The sequence below is a fragment of the Carcharodon carcharias genome, chromosome 11 (genome assembly GCF_017639515.1).
Source record: "Carcharodon carcharias isolate sCarCar2 chromosome 11, sCarCar2.pri, whole genome shotgun sequence".
In the NCBI taxonomy this organism is placed as follows: Eukaryota; Metazoa; Chordata; class Chondrichthyes; order Lamniformes; family Lamnidae; genus Carcharodon; species Carcharodon carcharias.
The window spans coordinates 22,872,698-22,894,358 of record NC_054477.1 but is presented as its reverse complement, the minus strand read 5'-3'; the positions used below and the strand labels follow the sequence as shown (position 1 = coordinate 22,894,358).

The window sequence follows — 21,661 nt, the reverse complement described above, 5'->3', positions numbered from 1 at the left end:
AGAAGGCTCTTCCATCATACAATAAATTAAAACAGCGCCTTTGATATACAGAATGGCATGGCATCAGCACAATGCTAGTCAGTCCCACTGACGTCAATAAACATGCTGGCACCATCAGAATGAGCACAAGTGCTTATTAGCATCTGAATCTACCTTTCTACTCTGGTTCTGTTATAGGAGAAGACACACAAAGGATTTGCAATAAATGGTATGACTGCCGAACAGGTACAACTGTGGGAAATATACATTTTGAAATTAAATGGAATTCTACATACAGTTGATTATTGGCTTTCACATTAGTTACACTTACAGTGTCTAGTGATTTTAGTAGTGATTGCGCTTCACAGCAGTCTAACAGCTTCCAGCTATCAAAATATTAAAATTGGTAGTCCCAAGTTTTGATGTAATAAAGTTATACAAGAAAAATGTATTCAGAGTCTGGCATAATTTAAATCCAATGAAATAAGTTGTTTCAATCTTTGCATTCAGGAATTATTCATCAGTTTACAGAGCATATTAAAATATGAGATGTGCTTTACTGATGTCAATTAGCCACATGGGTGTAATCAAAATATGGCATGGCAACATTTAGAATGAATGGCAGCTTCTACATATTTTACCATATATTTTGTAAAAAGCAGTGTCCAGCTTAACTAACAAATACAAACTAGTTAATCTAATAGCTGTTACAGAAACATGGGTGAATGAATGGGTGAAAAATTAATAGTAGGTTATCATTTATTGCTTGGGGAATTGCATACCACAGACGTTGTCAGACCTGCTGAGTTTTTCCAGCATTTTCTATTTTGTTTCAGATTGCTAGCATCTGCGGTATCTTGCTCTTATACAAGAGTTGGGAGGTTATGCTTCAGTTATACAGGACATTGGTGAGACCACGTCTGGAGTAGTGTGTACAGTATTGGTCTCCTTACTTAAGGAAGGATGTAAATTAATTGGAAGCAGTTCACAGAAGGTTTACTAGACTGATACCTGGAATGGGTGGGAAGAAAGACCCACTGGAGTTTAAAAGAGTAAGAGGCAACTTGACTGAAACATATAAGATCCTGAGGGGACGTGACAGGATGGATGTGGAAAGGTTGTTTCTTCCTCTGAAAGAATCTAGAACTAGGGCTCACTGTTTAAAAATAAGGGGTCGACCACTTAACACAGAGAAAAAAAGTTTTTCTCTGAGAGGGTCGTGAGTCTTTGGAACTCTCTTCCTCAAAAGGCAGTGGAAGCAGTCTTTGAATGTTTTTAAGGCGGAGGTAGATGGATTCTTGATAAGCAAGTGGGTGAAAGGTTATCGGGGGGTAGACAGGAATGTGGAGCTGAGGTTAAAATCAGATCAGCCATGATCTTATTGAATGGCGGAGCAGACTCGGAGGGTTGAGTGGCCTACTCCTAATTCATATGTTCGTATGCAAGGAAGGTAACTAAGATTGGGAACTAAATATTCGTGGATACTTGATATTTAAAAAAGACAAATAAAATGGAGAAGGTAGGGATTGAAGGGGGTTGGGGTTAGGAGTGGAGTGGCACTGTTGCCCTAATACTAAAGGACAGTGGTGAGGAAGGATCTTGGCTCAGAAAAAAATCAGTTATGGGTGGGACTGAGGATCTGGGGGTGTGGATGTGGTTGTGAGCAGAGCAGGGGCTAGAATTAAAAGTTTGATGAAGGAATGAAGGAACCCCTCTAAGCACCACATTATTGGATCTCAAGGGGTGTGTCTTCCTCCGATGACCTCAAAGCGGGCATAGCTTCACCATGTGTGCTCTCCTGCCCAAGTTCCTTCGATGACTACTCTGTACCGCAGCCAGGAGAGGGGTCTCGGCTGATTCAATAGAGAGAAGTAACAGTGCAGTTTCAAATGTAGTCAGTAATGTTTGCCACCGCTTCGCCCTGACCAGAAGATCCAGGCCATAATATATTTGGATTTTCAAAAGGCATGCGATTAGGTACCACGTGAAAGGCTATTATACAAGATAAAAGCTTATAGGACTTATATATTAGCATAGATAACAGGATTGGTGTTTTGATCCCTGTGGGGAACCGTAAAACAAAATAACCAAATTTACTAAATTACCCTCAAATGAAGAAATTACCAAAAAGATTTAACTTTGTGGTTTTTACTTTAATACAAATTAGAATCCATAAAATTAAACATGAATTAACAGGTAAATTACGGTCAGATATGAACTATAAATTACACATGGAATAGCAGATACAATGAAACTACCTCACAAGGTTACAAGCATTCATAACACACTCCACATAAATGTGGCATCATGTGCAATCTCACAGTCTTTCCAACTTGGCAACCAGAATGCAGGATCTCTCACTATTCCCACTCAATGGATTTGATCCTCGACTCACCTGCAAAGATCGTTCCACTCCATCCGAGTTCCCCAGTGACAGAGACAGCAACCCAAACGGCATACTAATTTTAGCTAGGTTCATGATAGTCTTGATGGCACAGATTCCCCAGAGACTCCTTTAATAAACCTCGGTAAACCTCTAGCAAAACTTATTCTAGACGTATAATTGTCCAATTCACAATTTCTGCTCTAACCCTGGCTTCAGCTTTCTGTCCTTAACTGTTTTACACACACAGCTCCTTGTAACCGCGCCTTCAATGTTCTTTCCCTGCTGCAAATCTTTGTCTCTGATCTCACAGCTTCTGTAGCATTGTTTCCTTCTTAATGGTACTGCTCCAAGGTCAAAGGTCGCCAGGTCACATGGACCAGCATTTGTTATTCAAGAAAATTAAAACTGATCCCTTTACAATTGATGCAAACTCTTAAAAGTCCTTTTCAAACATTCTTAAAGACAATTAGATTCCAAAGGCATTTTGGAGAAATTACAAGTTTTCCTTACAGATTGATCCCAGGTCAAAGATCATCATAATTGGTCAAAGGACAAAAACAGAGTAGGAATATAAAGGTTATGTTCAGGTGGGGTGGATATTGTCAGTAGGATGTTGCAAGGATGAGTTCTTGGGCCTCAGGTATTTACAATTTATATTACTTACTTGAAATAACCAAGTGTAATGTACCCAAATTTATTGACAATACAAAGCAAGGTCAGAAAGTAAGCCGTGAGGAGCACACAAAAAAGTCTGCAAAGGGATGTAGACAGGTTAAATGAGTGGACAAGGTGACAGATGAAGTATAATTTGGGAAAATGATGGGGGAGCCCAGCACAAAAGACAAGGTCGAAGCATTTGCAACCATCTACAGCCATGAAGTGCTGAGTGGATGATCCACCTCAGTGTCCTCCTTGGGTGCCCAGCATCATAGGTTTCAGTCTTCAGACAATTCTTTTCACTGCACGTGATATCAAGAAAGAGCTAAAGGCACTGGATACTGCAGAGGCTATGGGCCTTGACATCACTCCGGCAATAGTAGTGAAGGCTTGTGCTCCTGAACTTGCCGTGCCCCTAGCCAAGCTATTCCAGTACAGCTACAACACTGGCATCTACCCATGTATGTCCTGCCCACAAAAAGGACAAATCTAACCTGGCCAATTACCGCCCCATCAGTTTATTCTCGATCATCTGCAAAACGATGGAAAACGTCGTTACAGGGCTATCAAGCTCACTTCCCAGCAATAGCCTGCTCACTGACACTCAGTCTGGGTTCCAGCAGGGCCACGAAGCTCCTGACCTCAATACTTTAGTTAGTACTCCAGGTGTGGTCTCCCCAAAGGCCTGTACAACTACAGTAAAACTTTCTTACTTTTGTGCTCTAACCCCCTTGCAATAAAGGCCACTGTGCTATTTATCTGTCTAACTACTTTCTATACCTGCATGTTAACCTTGTGTTTCGTGTACAAGGCCATCCAAATCCTTCTGGACACTAACATTTAAGTTTCTCACTATTTAAGATAAAAATTCTGCTCCACCAAAGTCAATAACCTCTTTTTTTATACTTCCACAGGATGTGGGCGCCACTGGCTGGGCCAGCATTTATTGCCTCCCTACTGACAGCCTTGGTCCAAATAAAAGAGCTCAGTTCACAGGTGAGGTGAGATGACTGCTGTCCTTGACAGCAAGACAGCATTTTATTGAGTGCGGCATCAAGAAGCCCAAGTGAAACTGGAGTAAATGGGAATTGGGAGAAACTCTGCACAGGTTGGAGTCATACCTGGCACAAAAGGAGATGGTTGTGGTTGTTGGAGGTCAATCATCACAGTGCTGGGATATCGCTGCAGGAGTTCCTCAGGGTCCTAGGTCCAACCATGTTCAGCTGCTTCATCAATAACCTTCCCTCCATCATAAGATCAGAAGTGGAGAGATGGTGATGTAGTGGTATTGTCACTGGACTGATATTCCAGAGATCCAGAGTAATGCTCTGGACTGGTATTCCAAGGAACCAGGGTTTGAATCCCACCACGGCAGGTAGTGGGATTTGCATTCAATAAAAATATCCAGAATTAAGTGTCTGATGATGACCATAAATCTACTGTCGATTGTTGTAAATGCCCTTTCAGGAAGGAAATCTGCTGTCCTTACCTGGTCTGGCCTACATGTGGCTCCAGAACCACAGCAATGTGGTCCACTCTTAAAATGGACAATTATGGATGGGCAATAAATACCTAGCCAGTGACAACCACATCCCATGAATGAAGAAATAAAACTAAGTGGGGATGTTCGATGATGATTGCACAGTGTTCAGTTTTATTCAGATTCTGAAACATTTCACGTCCATATGCAGCAAGACCTGGGCCATTCAGGCTTGGGCTGATAAGGGGGCAAATAACATTCGAGTGCTAGGGACAAGGACTTGGAACTCCCTTCCTAACAGCACAGTAGATGTGCCTACACTACATGGAATCTAGCAGTTCAAGGCAGCAATTCACCACCACCTTCTCAAGGGCAATTAGGGAGGCAATAAATGCTGGCCTAGCCAGTGGGGCCCACATCCTGTGGAAGTATAAAAAAAAGACTTCGGTCAAGCAGAATTTTTTTTTTTAAATGGTGAGAAACTTAAATGTTGTTGTTCAGAAGGATTTGGATGGCCTTGTGCACAAAACACAAAGTTAACATGCAGGTACAGAAAGTAGTTAGATAGATAAATAGCACAGTGGCCTTTATGGCAAGGGGTTTGGAGCACAAGAGTAAGAAAGTCTTGCTGCAATTGTACAGGCCTTTGGGAAGACCGCACCTGGAGAACTAGATGCAGTATAGTCTCTTAATACATAAGGATATACAGGCTTAGAGAGGGTGCAACGAAGGTCCACTAGATTTAATTCCTCGAGTGGCAGAGTTGTCATATGAGGAGAGATCAAGTAGAAAGGGCCTATACTCTCTGGAGTTTTGAAGAATCAGAGATGATTTCATAATAAGTGATCTCAATGAAACAATGAGGGTTTGACAGAGCTGATGGAGAGAGGCCGTTTCCCATGTGGGACAGTCTAGAACTAGGGGACAGAGTTTCAATCTAAGAGGTCAGCCGTTCAGCACAAAACGAGGAGTAATTTCTTCACTCAGTTGTAGATTCTTTGGAATTCTTTTTTAAAAAAATATTCATTCCTGGGATATGGGCTTCGCTGCTTGGGCAAGCATTTATTTCCCAGCCCTAGTTGTCCTTAAGAAGGAGCCATCTTGAACTGCTGAAGTCCATGTGATGGGGGTATACCCATGATGCAGTTAGGAAGGGAGTTTCAGGATTTTGACCCAACGACAGTGAAGGAATGGTGATATATTTCCAAGTCAGGATGGTGAATGACTTGGAGGGGAACTTCCAAGTGGTGGTGTTCCCATCGATCTGCTGCTCGTCATTCCAGATGGTAGTGGTCGTGGGTTTGGAAGGTGCTGTCAAAGGAGCCTTCTGTAAATGGTACACACTGCTGTTGCTGTGCATCGGTGGTAGGAGTGAATATTTGTGGATGCGGTGCCAATCAAGCGGGCTGCTTTGTCCTGGATGGTGTCAAGCTTCTCGAGTATTGTAGGAGCTGCACTCATCCAGACGAGTGTGGAGTATTCCATCACACTCCTGATCGTGCCATGTAGATGATGGACAGGGTTTGGGGAGTCAGGAGGTGGGTCACTCATCACACTATTCTTAGCCTCTGATCTGTTCTTGTAGCCACAGTATTTATATGGCTAGTCCAGTTCAGTTTCTGGTTAATGGTAACCCTTAGGGTGTTGATAGTGGGGGATTCAGTGATGGTAATGCCATTGAACATCAAGGGGTGATGGTTGGATGCGCTCTTGTTGGAAATAGTCATTGCCTGATACTTGTGTGGTGCAAATGTTACTTGTCACTTGTCAGCCCAAGCTGGATATTGTCCAGGTCTTGCTGTATTTGGATAAAGACTGCTTCAGTATCTTAGGAGTTGTGCATGGTGCTGAACATCGTGCAATCATCAGCGAACATCCCCACTTCTGACCTTATGATGGAAGGAAGGTCATTGATGAAGCAGCCGAAAATGGTTGGGCCTAGGACACTACCCCGAGGAACTCCTGCAGTGATGTCCTGGAGCTGAAATGACTGACCTCCAACAAACACAACCATCTTCCTTTGTGCTAGGTATGACTCCAACCAGCGGAGAGTTTTCCCCGATTCCCATTGACTCCAGTTTTGCTAGGGCTCCTTGATGCCACACACTGTCAAATGCCGCCTTGATGTCAAAGGCAGTCACGCTCACCTCACCTCTGTACTTCTGTATTCCAAAGGGCTGTGGATGCTCAGTCCTCGAGTATATTGAAGGCTAAGGGTGTCAGATGTTTGAATGCTAAGGGAATCAAGGGATATGGGTATCAGTCAGGAAAGTGAAATTAAAGGCAAAGGTTAGCCATGATCTTATTGAAAGATGGAACAAGTTCGCAGGGCTTTCTGGTCCACTTCTGCTCCTTATTCTTATGTTGGCCCCATCATTCACTCTAATGTCCCAGTTACCCTAGTCACACCATTAACTTGCTGGAAATGTGAGCTGATAAGATTCAAAGATTTTGCAAGCGCAAGGTTGAGGAAAATGTCTTAACAGCACACACCATGTTGATTCCCCACTCCAGCAAGATTTATTCCAATAGTATTTAGTCCAAAAGTAAAACTGCTATACATAGATATAAGCTTCTTTGGACAGAGCACTAAATTTGATAGTAAACAGCTTGACCTGGCTAGTTTTACAGAAATGCTATTTACCTCTACAGTTCAGGAAATAACCTATTCAGACAACAGAGTTACTTTGTGATAGGGCTTATTTAGCATATCTGTATTAATAATCTGTAAGGAAGTAAAGACACAAGCTATTGTCAGAAAATGCTAGAAACAGTCAGGTTAGTCAGCACCTGCAGAAAGCAGATGTGTGTGTCTGTCAATGTTTCAGGTGCAGTCTTCATAAGACTGATGTGATGCGTTTCCGGTATTTTATTTTTTCAGTGTCTGCAGTTTTTTTTTATGTTTATACAAGTTAATATGCTTTCTTTTGCAACAACCAACCACTTATTTCAAATTCTATCAATGGGAAACTTATGCACTACCCTAGTAATGTAGCTTAAGATGCTACTTTAGACACAACCCAAGCATCTAAAAATCTGGAATTGCACTGCTAGGAGTTTTGTTCTCAGTTGAAATGAGCATAGTATGAAAATTACTCATGCGCACCACTATACTGAAATCCTAATGACAATGCTGATTTATCGCTGGTGTTATAATTGTACTGAATTCAGTATGAAAAGTTTGTATAGTAGGATTAAATAATTATATACATTGGGAAAACTGAGGTCCTGCTGGTTCACATAACTTTTCAGTTTGGGTATGTGGCATCCAGATAAATGGTCATTATTTGAATTTCTGGCTTAAGGAAGTTCAATCTTGTATCAACTCTGTCATTTCAGTGAATGTTAGTAAAATGTCAGCTGTTTCCCCACAAGCTTTAACCTGGAGACTAATGAAATTCACATCTGGCGACCAATCATAAATCATTACTTAAACCACAATTTCCAGTTTTTTCAGGAAGCAATTATTTCTTCTACATCAGTGAATTGCAGCCAAACACATTTCTTCTTTATGTTTAGAGAACTAGACATTTCCTTTACTCTTAAAATTAGCATTATACCCTTTAGTATAAAGCAAAAAGCAATGCCTAGATAACAGGCCACATCACTTTAAAGGCAAAGAAAATTTATCAGTGATGAAATTCCAGCTGCAGTACATCTCTGCAAGTCTGCGTACACTGCATTCAACACCAGTTTTTAAAGTACTAATTTTTAGACACATGAATGGATTATCTTTAGTAAATTCAGTAATACAAAATCACAAAGAGACATGCTGGCTATGTTTGTCAATGGCTCATGCTACAGTTATGCACACATATACACCAGCTGTTGTGCACTGCATCAGTGGGACGCAATTTGTATTTTTAACTAATCCCTTCCAGAATGCACTTGGATTCTGGTATTTTACCATTTCCTAAATTAGAACATTACAGTATGTAAGATCAGCAAAGTATTATTATTAGCAACTGGATAGTCTAGCAAGTGTTATAAAAGTAAATGCCTTTAAGACATGCTACTTGGAAATTATAGTCTATTGACCAAACATGGCATTTATAAATGGAGATTGTAACCTTCCATTCAGCTGAGCCACATCAATAATGTATATTTTCTTCCACATTTCACACCACTGAGAGCTAAGCGCCTTTCGGATTTCAGCACAGGATTCGCTTCATTCATGTTGAAGCACTTCACAGTTGACAAAGCAAGTTTTTAAGTTTAGGTGTACCATCGAGTAGTGGTAGAAGAGCTCTTGCTGGGATAGGGAAATGGGAATGACCCATACTAAAACTCCCATTATGCTGGCAGTTTGTTTATCCACATTCATGAGCAGAAAATAGCACCAAACCTATTGCTTATGCACAAGCAGCAAATACAAAAACTTCAACTGCAGTGTTTAAGTGAAAACCCTTATTCGTGTCCCCTAATTCCAAACTGATTAAGATGGATTGGAAGAAAATTCTTCAGAAGCACAAAATCCAACAGTTAAGTCCCACACAGCAGACTCAAATGCAACATTGACTATCAGCAGAAGAGGGGCCTACATAGATAAAAGTAACAAAGTTGTGTAAATCCCAAAGAGTATAAAGATATAGTCCATGCTCAGTGTGATTGTTTGGCTACATTAGCAGATGAAAGGGAACCTACATATGGACGCTATTACCAAAGCAAAATTTTGCAGATGCTGGAAACCTGAAATACAAATGAAAATTATTAGGAATGCTCAGCAGGTCTGTGCAGAGAGAAACAGGGTTAACATTTCAGGTCGATGGCCTTTGGTCATCTTTGTGCAAAATATTTTTAATACAGCAAAAAAAGTACTGATGAATCAACATAAAAATATACAAAACTCTGAGACACACAAATCTAGATACTTTGCAAATTCCATACTAATTCCTCACAGATTACCCCCAAGGGCCAGGAATTCCAATTTGAAAACCTGCGAATGAATGCATGTCCAAACTGCCACATGCAGATACCAATCCCTGGCAATCCAGTTTTTGAAGCAAGAAAACTTGTACTTCTATTCACAGACTTTTAACTCTATTTTAATTGAGTATGGAGGTTTGGGAGTTTTTATTCTTGGCACTGTTGTCTCTGGTGCATATTCAGAAAGTTGAGGGTTCAAATACCACTACTCTAGGACCTGAACACAATGTATGTTGACACTTTGGTGTAACTTTGAGGGAGTATGGCCTTGCCAGAGATGTAGAGTTTAGGTGATATGTTAAACCAAGGCTCTTCCTTTTAGTTCAGGTGGATATAAACTATCCCATTTTTCAAAGGGCAGCAAGTGCATTCCCATTGGTCTGGTCAAAATCACACTCCATCAAATCATCTCGTCACCTAGACATTTACCATTTGTGAGGCCTTTTGGGCAGAAATGGTTGCACACCTGCTTATACAACAGTGACGACATTTCAAGTAGTAATTTATTGGCTGTGAAGTGCTTTATCACATCCAGAAGATAAAAATAGCACTGAAGAAATGTAATTTCATTCTTTCTTAAATCCCAAGTCAGAACACCTAGTTCCATTAGTAACAGAACTTGAAATGTATATAAATTCCTGGGAACATGGATTAACCTTTAAGTCCAAAACATTTAGTACTTCAATAGTATCCATTAGAGATAAAATTAATTCTTTGGAGTTTTTCAGCACTGCTATTGTAATACTTCTTGAACTCAAAGGAGGAGATCAATTTATGGAAGTATCCTTTTAGTGAAACATCTCGGGATCCCCAGGTTCACCTTGAAGGTCGATAACTAAAAGCTCCTATTCAACACAAAGAAAAAAGTAAAAGCTGAGGGGATGATGGGGGAAAGGGAAGATGATAAGGATAGCTCACAAATGTTGCTATAGGAGCTGAGTAAATTGTTGGCCCCACGTGTAAGCATCCAGCAGACAGGCAACATACACTGCAGATATTTTCACTTCTCCCATCAACATGTAAATCTGAACTACATATCAAAAGGAATAAAAACATTTCATTCTCCTTTAATTTTAGGTTATGTTTCACTTTTCATGTTTGAGTTTAATGAAATCAGCAGGAAGACATTAGAATTTGAATGTGGAAAGCTGATTGGTAGTTTAATGTGGGGAGAGACAGCAAACACTGTTCCACGAATATGTGCTAACAATTTGTTTCTCAAGTCCTGTAATTTATGGTGCCATACAGCAGCTGAATCGTGCATTTATTTGGCTTCTATTTGCTACTAAAAATAGAATCATGCATATGCCCATTTTCAGTATAGGCATACAGCATGCTCAGGACAATCAAGTGCTATGATCTCTAAAGGAGCAACTTCAAAATACAGTGTCTACTTAGCAATTCACAAGCTGTAGAATACAGAGATATCAGGGAAAACATAAACTGACTGCAATCAGTGAAAATTCTAGGACTCAAATCCAAATCAACTATGAATTGTGCAAATACTGTGATTTCAAGTTGAAAATCCATACTTGTGCAAAAAATACATAAGCACATAAGGAGGAGGAGATGGACTTTTGGCCCATTGAGCCTGCTCCATTATTTAACAAGATCATGGCTGACCTGATCTTGGCCTCAACTCCACTTTCTTGTCTTTTCCACAAAACCTCAACTCCCCATAGTACAAGAATCTGTCTATCTCAGCCTTGAACATATTTAACGACTCTCTGGGGTAGAGAAGAAATTGCTCCTCATTTCAGTCTTATATGGGTGATCTCTTATTCTGAAACTATGCCCCCCAGTTCTAGATTCCCCAACAAGGGGAAACATCCTCTCAGCATCTACTTCCTCAAAATTTTAAATATTTCAATAAAAGCAACTCTCATCCTTCTAAACACCAATGAACATAGGCCCAACCTGCTCAACCTTTCCTCATATTGTTCTTGACATTCAATCGCGTTACCAGCGCTGACTCCCCCACTATCAACATCCTGGGGCTTACCATTGACCAGAAAATGAACTGGACTAGCCATATAAATACCGTGGCTACTAGAGCAGGTCAGAGGCTAGGAATCCTGCAGCAAGTAACTCATCTCCTGACTCCCCAAAGCCTATCCATCCTCTACAAGGCACAAGGCAGGAGTGTGATGGAATACTCTCAACTTACCTGGATGAGTGCAGCTCCACCATCCAGGACAAAGCAACCTGCTTGATTGGCACCCCATCCACAAACATTCACTCCCTCCACTACTGACGCAAAGTGGAAGGAATGCGCACCATGTACAAGATGCACTGCAGCAACTCACCAAGGCTCCTTAGCACCTTCCAAACCCACAACTGTTACCGCCCAGAAGGACTTGGCAGAAACATGGGAACGCCATCACCTGCAAATTGCTCTCCAGGCCACACAATACCCTGATTTGGAAATATATCACCGCTCCTTCAATATTGCTGGGTCAAAATCCTGGAACTCCCTCCCTAACAGCACTGGAGGTGTACCTACAGCATATGGACTGCAGCTATTCAAGAAGGCAGCTCACCACCACCTTCTCAAGGGCAATTAGGGGTGGGCAATAAATGCTAGCCTAGACAACAATGCCTACATCCCACGAAAGAATTAAAAAAATAAGACAACCCCTCCACCCCAAAAATCAACCCAGTGAACCTTCTCTGATCTGCCTCCAAGTATATAGCTCCTTAAATATGTTATAGCTCCTAAAAATATGTTAAGTAGTCTCACCAATGCCTTATAACAAGACCTCCCATTTTTATACACCAACCCCCACTTGCAATAAAGGTCAGCATTCAATCCATCTTAATTACTTGCTGCACCTGCATGCTAGCCTTTTTTGTTTCATCTAGAAGAACACCCAGATCCCTCTGTACTCCAGCATTCTGTAGTTTTTCTCCATTCTGCTTTTCTATTCTTCCTACCAAAGTAGATAAACTCACATTATGCTTCATCTACAGCCCTTTGCTGAATCTGTTCTTCTCACAACTTGCTTTCTCACCTATCTTTGTATCGTCAGCAAATTTGACCGCAACATACTCGATCTCTTCATCCAAGTTATTCATTTTTTTTATTCGTTCATGGGGTGTGGGCATCTATGGCTAGGCCAGCATTTATTGCCCTTGTTCAGGGGTCATTTAAGAGTTAACCACATTACTGTGGGTCTGGAGTCACATGTAGGCCAGACCAGGTAAGAACGGCAGATTCCTTCCCTAAAGGACATTAGTGAACCTGATGGGTTTTTACGACAATTGGCCATGGTTTCATGGTCATCATCAGACTTTTAATTCCAGATTTTTTACTGAATTCAAACTTCACCATTTGCTGTAGCTGGATTCGAACCCAGGTCCCTAGAGCATTACCCTGGGTCTCTGGAATGCTAGTCCAGTGAAAATACCATTATGCCATCGCCTCCCCTTCAATAAAAAATTTAAGTAATTAATAACCCTACTTACAGTTTGTCAATGCAAAAATGACTCATTTATCCCAACTGTTTCCTGTTAATTAGCCAACCCATTACCCATGCTAATATATTACCGTAGCATCATGAGCTATTTTCTTGTGTAGTAACCTTTTATATGAATGCCTTTTGGAAATCCAATTACACTATATCTACTTATTCACCTTTATCCATCCAGCTCATTACATCCTCAAAGAACTCTATAAATTTGTCAACACAACTTCCCTGCACAACCCATATTGACTCTGCCTGATTGTATTATGATTTTCTAAGTATCCTGTTACTGCTTCCTTAATAATGGATTTTAGCAATGTCTAATGTTTAACATTGACAGATGTTGGACTAACTGGCCAATAGTTTCCTGTTGTCTCTCTCCTTTCCTGAAAAGGATGTGTTACATTTGCTAATCCACTGGATTTTCCAGAATCTAGGAAATTTTGGAATTGTAGCCAATGCATTCACTACCACTGCAGGCACTTCTTTTAAGACCCTAGGATGCAGTCCCTCAGGTCCAGGGGACTTGACAATCTTTAATACTATTAGTTTGCCTTTTACCTATTCTCGAGAAAATAGAAGCAGGAGTAGGTCATTCGGCCCTTTGAGCCTGTTCCCCCATTCAATAGGATCACGGCTGATCTCTATCTCAACATCATACTGCCACTCTCTCCCCATACCCCTTGATGCCTTTAGAGTCTAGAAATCTATTTCCTTCTTAAATATATTCAATGACTTGGCCTCCATAGCCCTGTGGTAGAGAATTCCCTAGGTTCACCACCCTCTGAGTGAAGAAGGTTCTCCTCATCTCAGTACTAAATGTATCCTGAGATTGTGACCCCTTGTTCTAGACCCCTCAGTCAGAGGAAACAACATCCCTGCATCCAGTTTGTCCAGCCCCCTCAAAATGTTATATGTTTCAATGAGATCCCCTCTAATTCTTCCAAACTTCAGTGAATACAGGCCTAGTCAGCCCAATCTTTTTTCATACGACTTTCCAGGAATCAGCCTGATGAACCTTCGCTGCACTCCCTATATGGCAAATATATCCTTTCTTAGGTAAGGGGACCAAAACTGCAAACAATATTCTAGGTGTGGTCTCACCAAGGCCCTGTATAGCTGTAATAAGACACCCTTGCTCCTGTACTCAAGTCCTCTTGCAAGTCCAACATACCATTTGCCTTCCTAACCGCTTGCTGCACCTGCATGCTTGCTTTCTAGTGATAACGAATGTTTTCAGTCCCTCCTTCCTTACTGCCCCCTGCTTTCTATTATTGGGATGTATTTAAAGTGTCTTAAATGAAGGCAGATATTTCTTTGAAATCTATGCTGTTTACTTGTTTCCCAGTAATTCCTCAGTCTCATCCTATAAGGGATCATCATTTACTTTAATTACTCTCTTTTTTATATACTTGTAGAAGCTCCTGCCATCTATTTTTGTACTTCTTGTTAGTTCGCTCAATATATTTTCTTCCTCTTTTTTTTAAGTCATCCTTTACTGGTTTCTTAAATGTTCCCAAACTTCTGGCTAACCACTAATCTTCGCAACATTGTATGCTTTTTAAGTTTGAAACCATCCTTGGACTCTATGAAGGAAGTTTTCTCTCTCGATGGAAGATCTATGTTGGGAATTATGAAATAGCTCCTTAAAATGTCTTCCACTGCTCATCTACCATTTTACCTTTTAATCTATTTTCTTGGTCCATTGTAGCCAACTCTGCTTTCATACCTTTGTAATTGCTTTTAAGTTTAAGACACCATTAGAAAATGCAAAATGTCTGAGAATACTCATTCTACTCACCAACATCAGCCAAAATCCTGTTCACTTTCTTTGGTTTATACCTGAAGACTATGAGAAAACATTCTATGACCTCGAATTAAAAGGAAAAAAATAGTCTCCCCAAAAGTAAGGACAATATCTAACAACCACCCCAAAAGAGTTAATCAACAAACTGGATTTCAACATTTCCGTACATGACATTGCACAAACCTGAATTGCAAAAGCTATTATCTGATAATAAAAAGCGTGTTTTGTTTGGAAGCAGTACTTCAGGAAATAACACTTTCAGGAGGCCAGTATTCGAACAATTACTGCGATTATAAATGCTGCAATTCCAGAAGACCAATTCCCTCCATTTGACTTTTAGTCTGTATACATTCCATCAGACTAAAAAACCAAAAAAGCCACAACAGTCAGTGGTGAAAACCAAAAGCATGGCACACCAATCACAAGGCTAATGCAATAAAACAAGAGAAACAACATTATCATCTACACTTTTACAGCTTTAAAGGATACTAAATACCAGTATTGTTATGGCTGCATTACTGGTCTAGTAATACAGAGACCTGGATTCATAATCCAGAGAGAGTGAGTTCACATCCCACCATGGTAATTGAGAACTTGATTTCAGTTTAAAACAAGGGAAATAAAAAGCTGGTATCAGTAAGTGACCATGAAGCTGACAGACTATTGAAAAAAAAAGAAAACCAGTCATCCCTACCTGTGTAACTCCAGTCCTGCACCAATGTGGTTGACTCTTAACTGCCCTCTGTGTGGCCTAACAAGCCAGTGTTGTATCAAAACTGCTACAAAGAATAACCTGCCATGGTTCAAGTTGGTGGCTCTTCCATCACTTTCCCAATGCAACTAGGCATGAAACTCAAATAATCGGCCTTGCAAGCCATGCCCACATCAGGAGAACAAATAATGAAAAAAATAAACCTGCACACAACTAAAGCTCTTATCAAAAATGTTAAATTCAATTTAAAACCAATATATTATAACATTATTTAATTGTTTATTACTCAATAAACTGCATATTTCTCTATGGTTAAAGCAAAACACTCAGTAATGGGTTTTTCATTACAATATACAAGACATTTGGGAATTGATTAAAGAGAGCAATCCAATAGAGAGATTCATTTGAGCGGATGGTTGTAGTGTCGATCTCGTTTTACTTCTCACCCATCTAATGTTCATTTATACAGGAATGATATACCACCCTTAATTCTCTTCTAACTATTGACTATATTACATCATTTGCTCCACTATTTATTAGCTGCATTCTTTCATCATTGAAAGGGCAGGAATATGGTTAAACTTTACCAAAGAAACAAGAGCAGATCAATCATCTGCAATAAATCATGCAAGGCATCAATTACTTTACCAACTCGACAGTCAGATCTTACCAGTGCAGGTTGCAAATTCAACATTCAGCTCTGAACTTTTCATTCAAATTAAAAATTCTGGATAAATACCAAGACTAATAGTGCAAGATTGATGAAACAGCAGGTAAATCAGGAATTACAGGACAAAGCTGGGTCACTTCCATGGATTTGTGAATGTGAGATGGCGAAGTTTAGGATGGGAAAGAAGTGTGAAAGTCTAGATTTCAACATAATGAATTTATGGCGCGGAGGAGGTGGCACTGGCTTTTTATCCATATTCATGTTTTTGCTAAGATCAGCAAACAAGGAAAGAAAAATGATTGTTCCGTGATGTCAAGCTTGAGTTTAAAGTGAAGAATATGGTTTGTAAGCAATTTTGAGGTCCTAGGAAAATACAAGTTAAAGTAGGAGTAACTGGCAATGCAGTGAATCTGGTTTAAGAATATTATATGGAAAAATGAATGCACATGGAATGACATATTTTAAGCTTAGCACGACCAAGAGTGGAATTTCAGGAAGACAACTGTCCACAGCAGTATTGATTAACAGAAGCAAGAAAAAGCTGCAGTCAGAAAGACTGAGGTTGGAGTTTGTAGTTTTTCTTGCATCCTTTCCAGGTCAGCAAGAAAAGAAGGAGAAGAAGATTAAAGACAGCAGTCCAACTGAAGGATTCAGAAGAATAAATAGTTCCAATCTCAATCTTGTAATCAACTCTTAACCATCTAATGTCATGTTTCAAAACCAGAGTTATTGGCTTTAGGTTTACTGGATATATTTCTATTATGCCCAATATATATAATGCTTTGGATGCAAATGAATCTCAAATTTTTAGGAATATAGCCTCTCGAGCCTGGTTTGCGATGGCAGATATGTATCCTAATTTCATCTCCCCACCTTGGCTATATTTCCCTTAACAGCCTTGGCTAACAAAGTATATCTTAGTTTTAAAATTAATAATTGAGCATCCATTGCTCTTTGTGGGAGTGTCCAATGCTGCTATCACACTTTGCATGAAGCAATATTTTCTAAAACAACCCTTCCTTCTAAAGAGGACCTTAATGCCTTCATAAAGTTCCTCAATTTTGGTTTCTGGAAAAACACAGGCGGCAGCTGCCGTCACTAAATACAAAAAAAGTAGGCACCTGATTGACAACCAGTTATTAAAATGAAAGCTTCAAGTAAATGTTGACAATTTGATTATAAACCATTTTGTGCATCAGTAACCAAGTAAAAGGAGGCGGACTTTTAGTATATGTAAATAATGTGGGTGTACAGATGAACAAAGCTCAAAAGCATACATTTCAGCAATATACTGCTACAAGCAAGGCAAAATATTATATATTATATAAACTTTTTAAAAAGGATTTCCTCAGTAAATATGAGCAAGTGAGGCGAAGGATAAAGGGTAACAAAAAGGAGCTGTATTAAAAAAACAAGTGAACCTTCTACCAAGAATAGTGTATCCCTTTAATTTTAAATAATTCTTCACGGGATGTGAGGGTTGTTAGCTAGGTCAGCATTTGATACCCATTTACTACTTGCCCTTGAGAAGGTGATGCTGAGGCGCCTTCTTGAACCACTGCAGTCCATGTGGTGATGGTATACCCAGAGTGCTGTCAGGAAGGGAATTTCAGGATTTTGGCCCAGCGACAATGAAGGAACAACGATATAGTTCCAAGTCAGTATGGTGTGTGGCTTGAAGGGGAGTTTGAAGGGGAACTTGGAAGTGGCGATGTTCCCATGTGTCTGCTGTCCTTGCTCTTCTAGGTGGTAGAGGTTGTGAGTTTGGGAGGTGCTGTCGAAGGTGCCTTGGTGAGTTGCTGTAGTGAATCTTGTAAATCAGGTACCCACTCCTGCCATTGCGTGTGATGGTGGGGGAGGGGGTGAACGTTTAAGGTGGTGGATTGGGTGCCAATCAAGCAGGCTGCTTTGTCCTGGATGGTGTCGAATGTTGTTGGAGCTGTACTCATCCAGGCAAGCGGAGAGTGTTCCATCACACTACTGACTTGTGCCTTGTAGATGGTGGACAGGCTTTGGGGAATCAAGAGGGGAGTTAAGCACTGCAGAATTCTTAGTCTCTGACCTGCTCTTGTAGCTTATATGGCTGGTCCAGTTGTTTCTGGTTAATGGTGACCCCAGGATGTAGATAGTGGGGGGGTTCAGTGATGGCAATGTCAATGAATGTCAAGAGGAAATGGCTAGATTCTCTCTTGGTGGAGACGGTCATTGTCTGCCACTTGTGTGGCAAGAATGTTACTTGTCACTTATCAGCCCAAGTTTGAATGCTGACCAAGTCTTTCTGCAGATGAACATCGACTGCTTCAGTAACTGAGGAGCTGCAAATGCTGCTGAATGTCACCAGTGATTATGCCCATTTTTGACCTCATGATAGAGGGAAGGCTATTGATGAAATAGCTCAAGATGGTTGGGCTGAGGACACAACCCTGAAGACTCTTGCAGCAACAGCCTGAGAATGAGATGATTGACTTCCAACAACCACAACCAAATTCCTTTGCGCTAGGTATGACTAACAAATGGAGAGTCTTCCCCCGATTCCCATTAACCTCAGTTTTGCTAGGGCTCCTTAATGCCACACCAGGTCAAATGCTACCCTGTTGTCAAGGGCAGTCACTCTCACCTCATTTCCACGCATTCAGCTCTTTTGTCCATGTTTGGGCCAAGACTGTAATGAGGTCAGGAGCAGAGTGGCCCTGGTGGAACCCAAACCAAGCATCAGTGAGAGGGTTATTGCTAAGCAAGTGTTGCTTAATAGCAATGTTGATGATCCCTTCCATCACTTTACTGTTTATCGAAGTGTGGCAATAATTGGTTGGGTTGGATTTATCCTGCTTTTTGTGGACAAGGCATACCTGGGCAATTTTCCACCTTGCTGGGTAGATGCCAGTGTTGCCAAGCTGTACTGGAACAGCTTGGCTAGGGGCGCAGCTAGTTCTGGAGCACCAGTACTACTACAGGAAAGGCCCATAATCTTTGCTTTCAGTGATATCATGTGGAGTGAACTGAAGTGGCTGAAGACTGGCATCTGGGATCTGCAGGAGGAGGCCAAGATAGATCATCCACTTGGCATGTCTGGCTGATGATGGTTGCAAATACACCAGCCTTTCCTTTTACACTGATGTGCTGGGCTTCCCCATCATTGAGGAAGGGGGTATTTGTGGAGCCTTCCTCTCCGAGGAGGAACCTGATCCCTTGTTCATGGGAATGCTTAGCTCTGTTTAAACAGTTTCCACTGTTTGGCTTGCAAGCAGTCCTGTGTTTAAGTTTCACCAGGTTGACACCACTTTTTAGGTGTGCCTGGTCCAGCTCCTAGCATGCTCTCCTGCACTCTCCACTGAACTAGAGTTGATCCCCAGATTGATGGTAATGGTGGAGTGGGAATATGCATGGCCATGAGGTTACAGGTTGTGGTCGAATACAATTCTGCTGCTGATGGCTAACAGCACCTCATGCTGTTGCCCAGCTGAGTTGCTAGATCTAAATCTATCCCATTTAGTATGGTGGTAGTGCTACACAACACAATAGGGGTTATCTTTCATATGAAGACGTGACTTTGTCTCCAAAGGATTGTGCGGTGGTCGCTCCTAATACTAACACGGACAGACATCTGTGACAGGTAGATTGGTGAGGATGAGGTGAAGCAGATTTTTTCCTCTTGTTAGTCCCCTCACTATCTGCTGCAGGCCCACTCTAGCAGCCATGTCCTTCAGGACTCAGCCAGCTCAGTCAGTAGTGGTGGTACTGTGCTACTCTTGGTAATGGACATTGAAGATCAAACCTAAAGTACATTTTGTACACTTATTACCCTCAGTGCTTCTTCCAACTTGTGTTCAATTTGGGAGAGGATTGAATCATCAGCTGAGGAGGCAGTAAAGTGGATGGGATGGGGGGTTTAGTATTCAGGTCTCCATGCCTACGTTTGACCTGCTGCCATGAGGTTTCATGAGTTCCAGGATCAAAGTTGAGGGCACCCAGGACAACTCCCTCCCGACTGTAAACCACTCTACCACCATCTCTGGTGAATCTATCCTGCCAGTGGGGACAGGGCATGGTGATGGCAATGTTTAAGAGAACGTCTGTAAGGTATAAGTTGGTGAGGATGACTATGTCAGGCTGTTGCTTGGCAAGTCTATAGGACAGCTCTCTCAATTTTGGCACAGTCCCCAGATGTTAGTAAGAGGAAATCTCAGGATTGATAGGGCTGGGTGTGCTGTTCTCATTTCTGGTGCCCAGGTGGTCCCTCCAGTTTCATTCCTTTTCAACTCTGTAGAGGTTTGGTACAGCAGGAGTGTGATGGAATATGTCCTACTTGTCTGGATGACTGCAGTTCCCATTACACTCAAGAAGCTTGACATCATCCAGCATAAAAGCAGCCCACTTGATTGTTTGTGGATGTGGTGCCATTCACTCTCCCCACCACCGACGCATAGTAGTAGCAGCAGTGTGCACCATCAACAAAATGCACTGCAGCAACTCACCAAGGCTCCTTAGACAGCACCTCCAAACCCATGACCACTACCACCTAAAAGAGCAAGGGCAGCAGATAGTTGGGAACACCACCACCTGGAAGTTCCCCTTCTAGTCACTCACCATCCTGACTTGGAAATATATTGCCATTCCTTCACTGTCACTGGGTCAAAATCCTGGAACTTCCTTCCTAACATCACATGCATCTATACCACATGGGCTGCAGTGGTTTAAGAAGGCAGCTCACCACCACCACCACCTTCTCAAGGGCAACTAGGGATGGGCAATAAATGCTGGCCCTGCCAGCAAAGCCCACATCCCATGAATGAATGAATAAAAAAAAAAGTGGCTTGCTCGGGGCTATTTCAGAGTCAATTACATTTCCATGAGTCTGGAGTCACACCTAAGGCAGGCCAGGTGAGGATGGCAGATTTCCCTCCCTAAAGGAGGTTAGTGAACCAGGTGGTTTTTATGACAATCCTCAATAGTTTCAAATTTTAATTCCTGGATTTATTAATTAATTGAATTTAAATTCCACCAAATGTAGTGGGAATTGAACCCGTGTCCCCAGAGGATTAGCATGGGCCTCTGGATGACCAGTCCAGCGACATTATCACTCTGCCCCCACCTCCCCTATATTCCACAATACATTTAATAAAATTCAATAGCAAAATTACTTAGATTACCCTACACATGCCAGTATTGTCTGACAAATGTACTATCGATCAGGGCTATATGAGGCATTAATCTTCTGCATTGCTTGAAAAAGATAAATTATTTGTTTGGGAATCAGATGGGATGAATGAAGAGACAGAAATATAAGTCCCTTACAAAGGCATCCTTGGTACTTTCTTTAAACTTAGCAGCTCTTGAATAGGCTGCAGCTATCAATATCTAAAAGCCAAATACTCTTGCCTTCTCGTATAGCAACTACCATGTCAGAAATTACCAGGAGCTGATCTGATTAGGATCAGCTGTCCCAAGTTCTTATATTAGATAGCAATGTTCTTGCTATAATATATCAGTACAAATATAGTGCCGATCCAGAATGTGTGCATGCTACAATACAAATATAGTGCTAATTCACGAAGCATGTAGAACATTACAAATATAGGC

At 41.2% G+C, this 21,661-nt stretch overlaps 1 protein-coding gene across 2 annotated transcripts in view; it reads right to left on the bottom strand.

Moving 5' to 3' along the window:
* The window catches only part of ppp2r3b (protein phosphatase 2, regulatory subunit B'', beta), a 153,973-nt gene that overhangs the window by 115,854 nt on the left and 16,458 nt on the right, over positions 1–21,661 (bottom strand). The window contains exon 1 of one of the 2 annotated variants that reach the window (XM_041199881.1): positions 14,694–14,791. The exons of the other annotated variant lie outside the window; for it this stretch is intronic. Coding sequence (XP_041055815.1) covers positions 14,694–14,699 — 6 coding nt within the window. The 5' untranslated portion in view covers positions 14,700–14,791. Of the gene's footprint in view, positions 1–14,693; positions 14,792–21,661 lie in introns of those variants that run through there. 2 annotated transcript variants of the gene reach the window in all.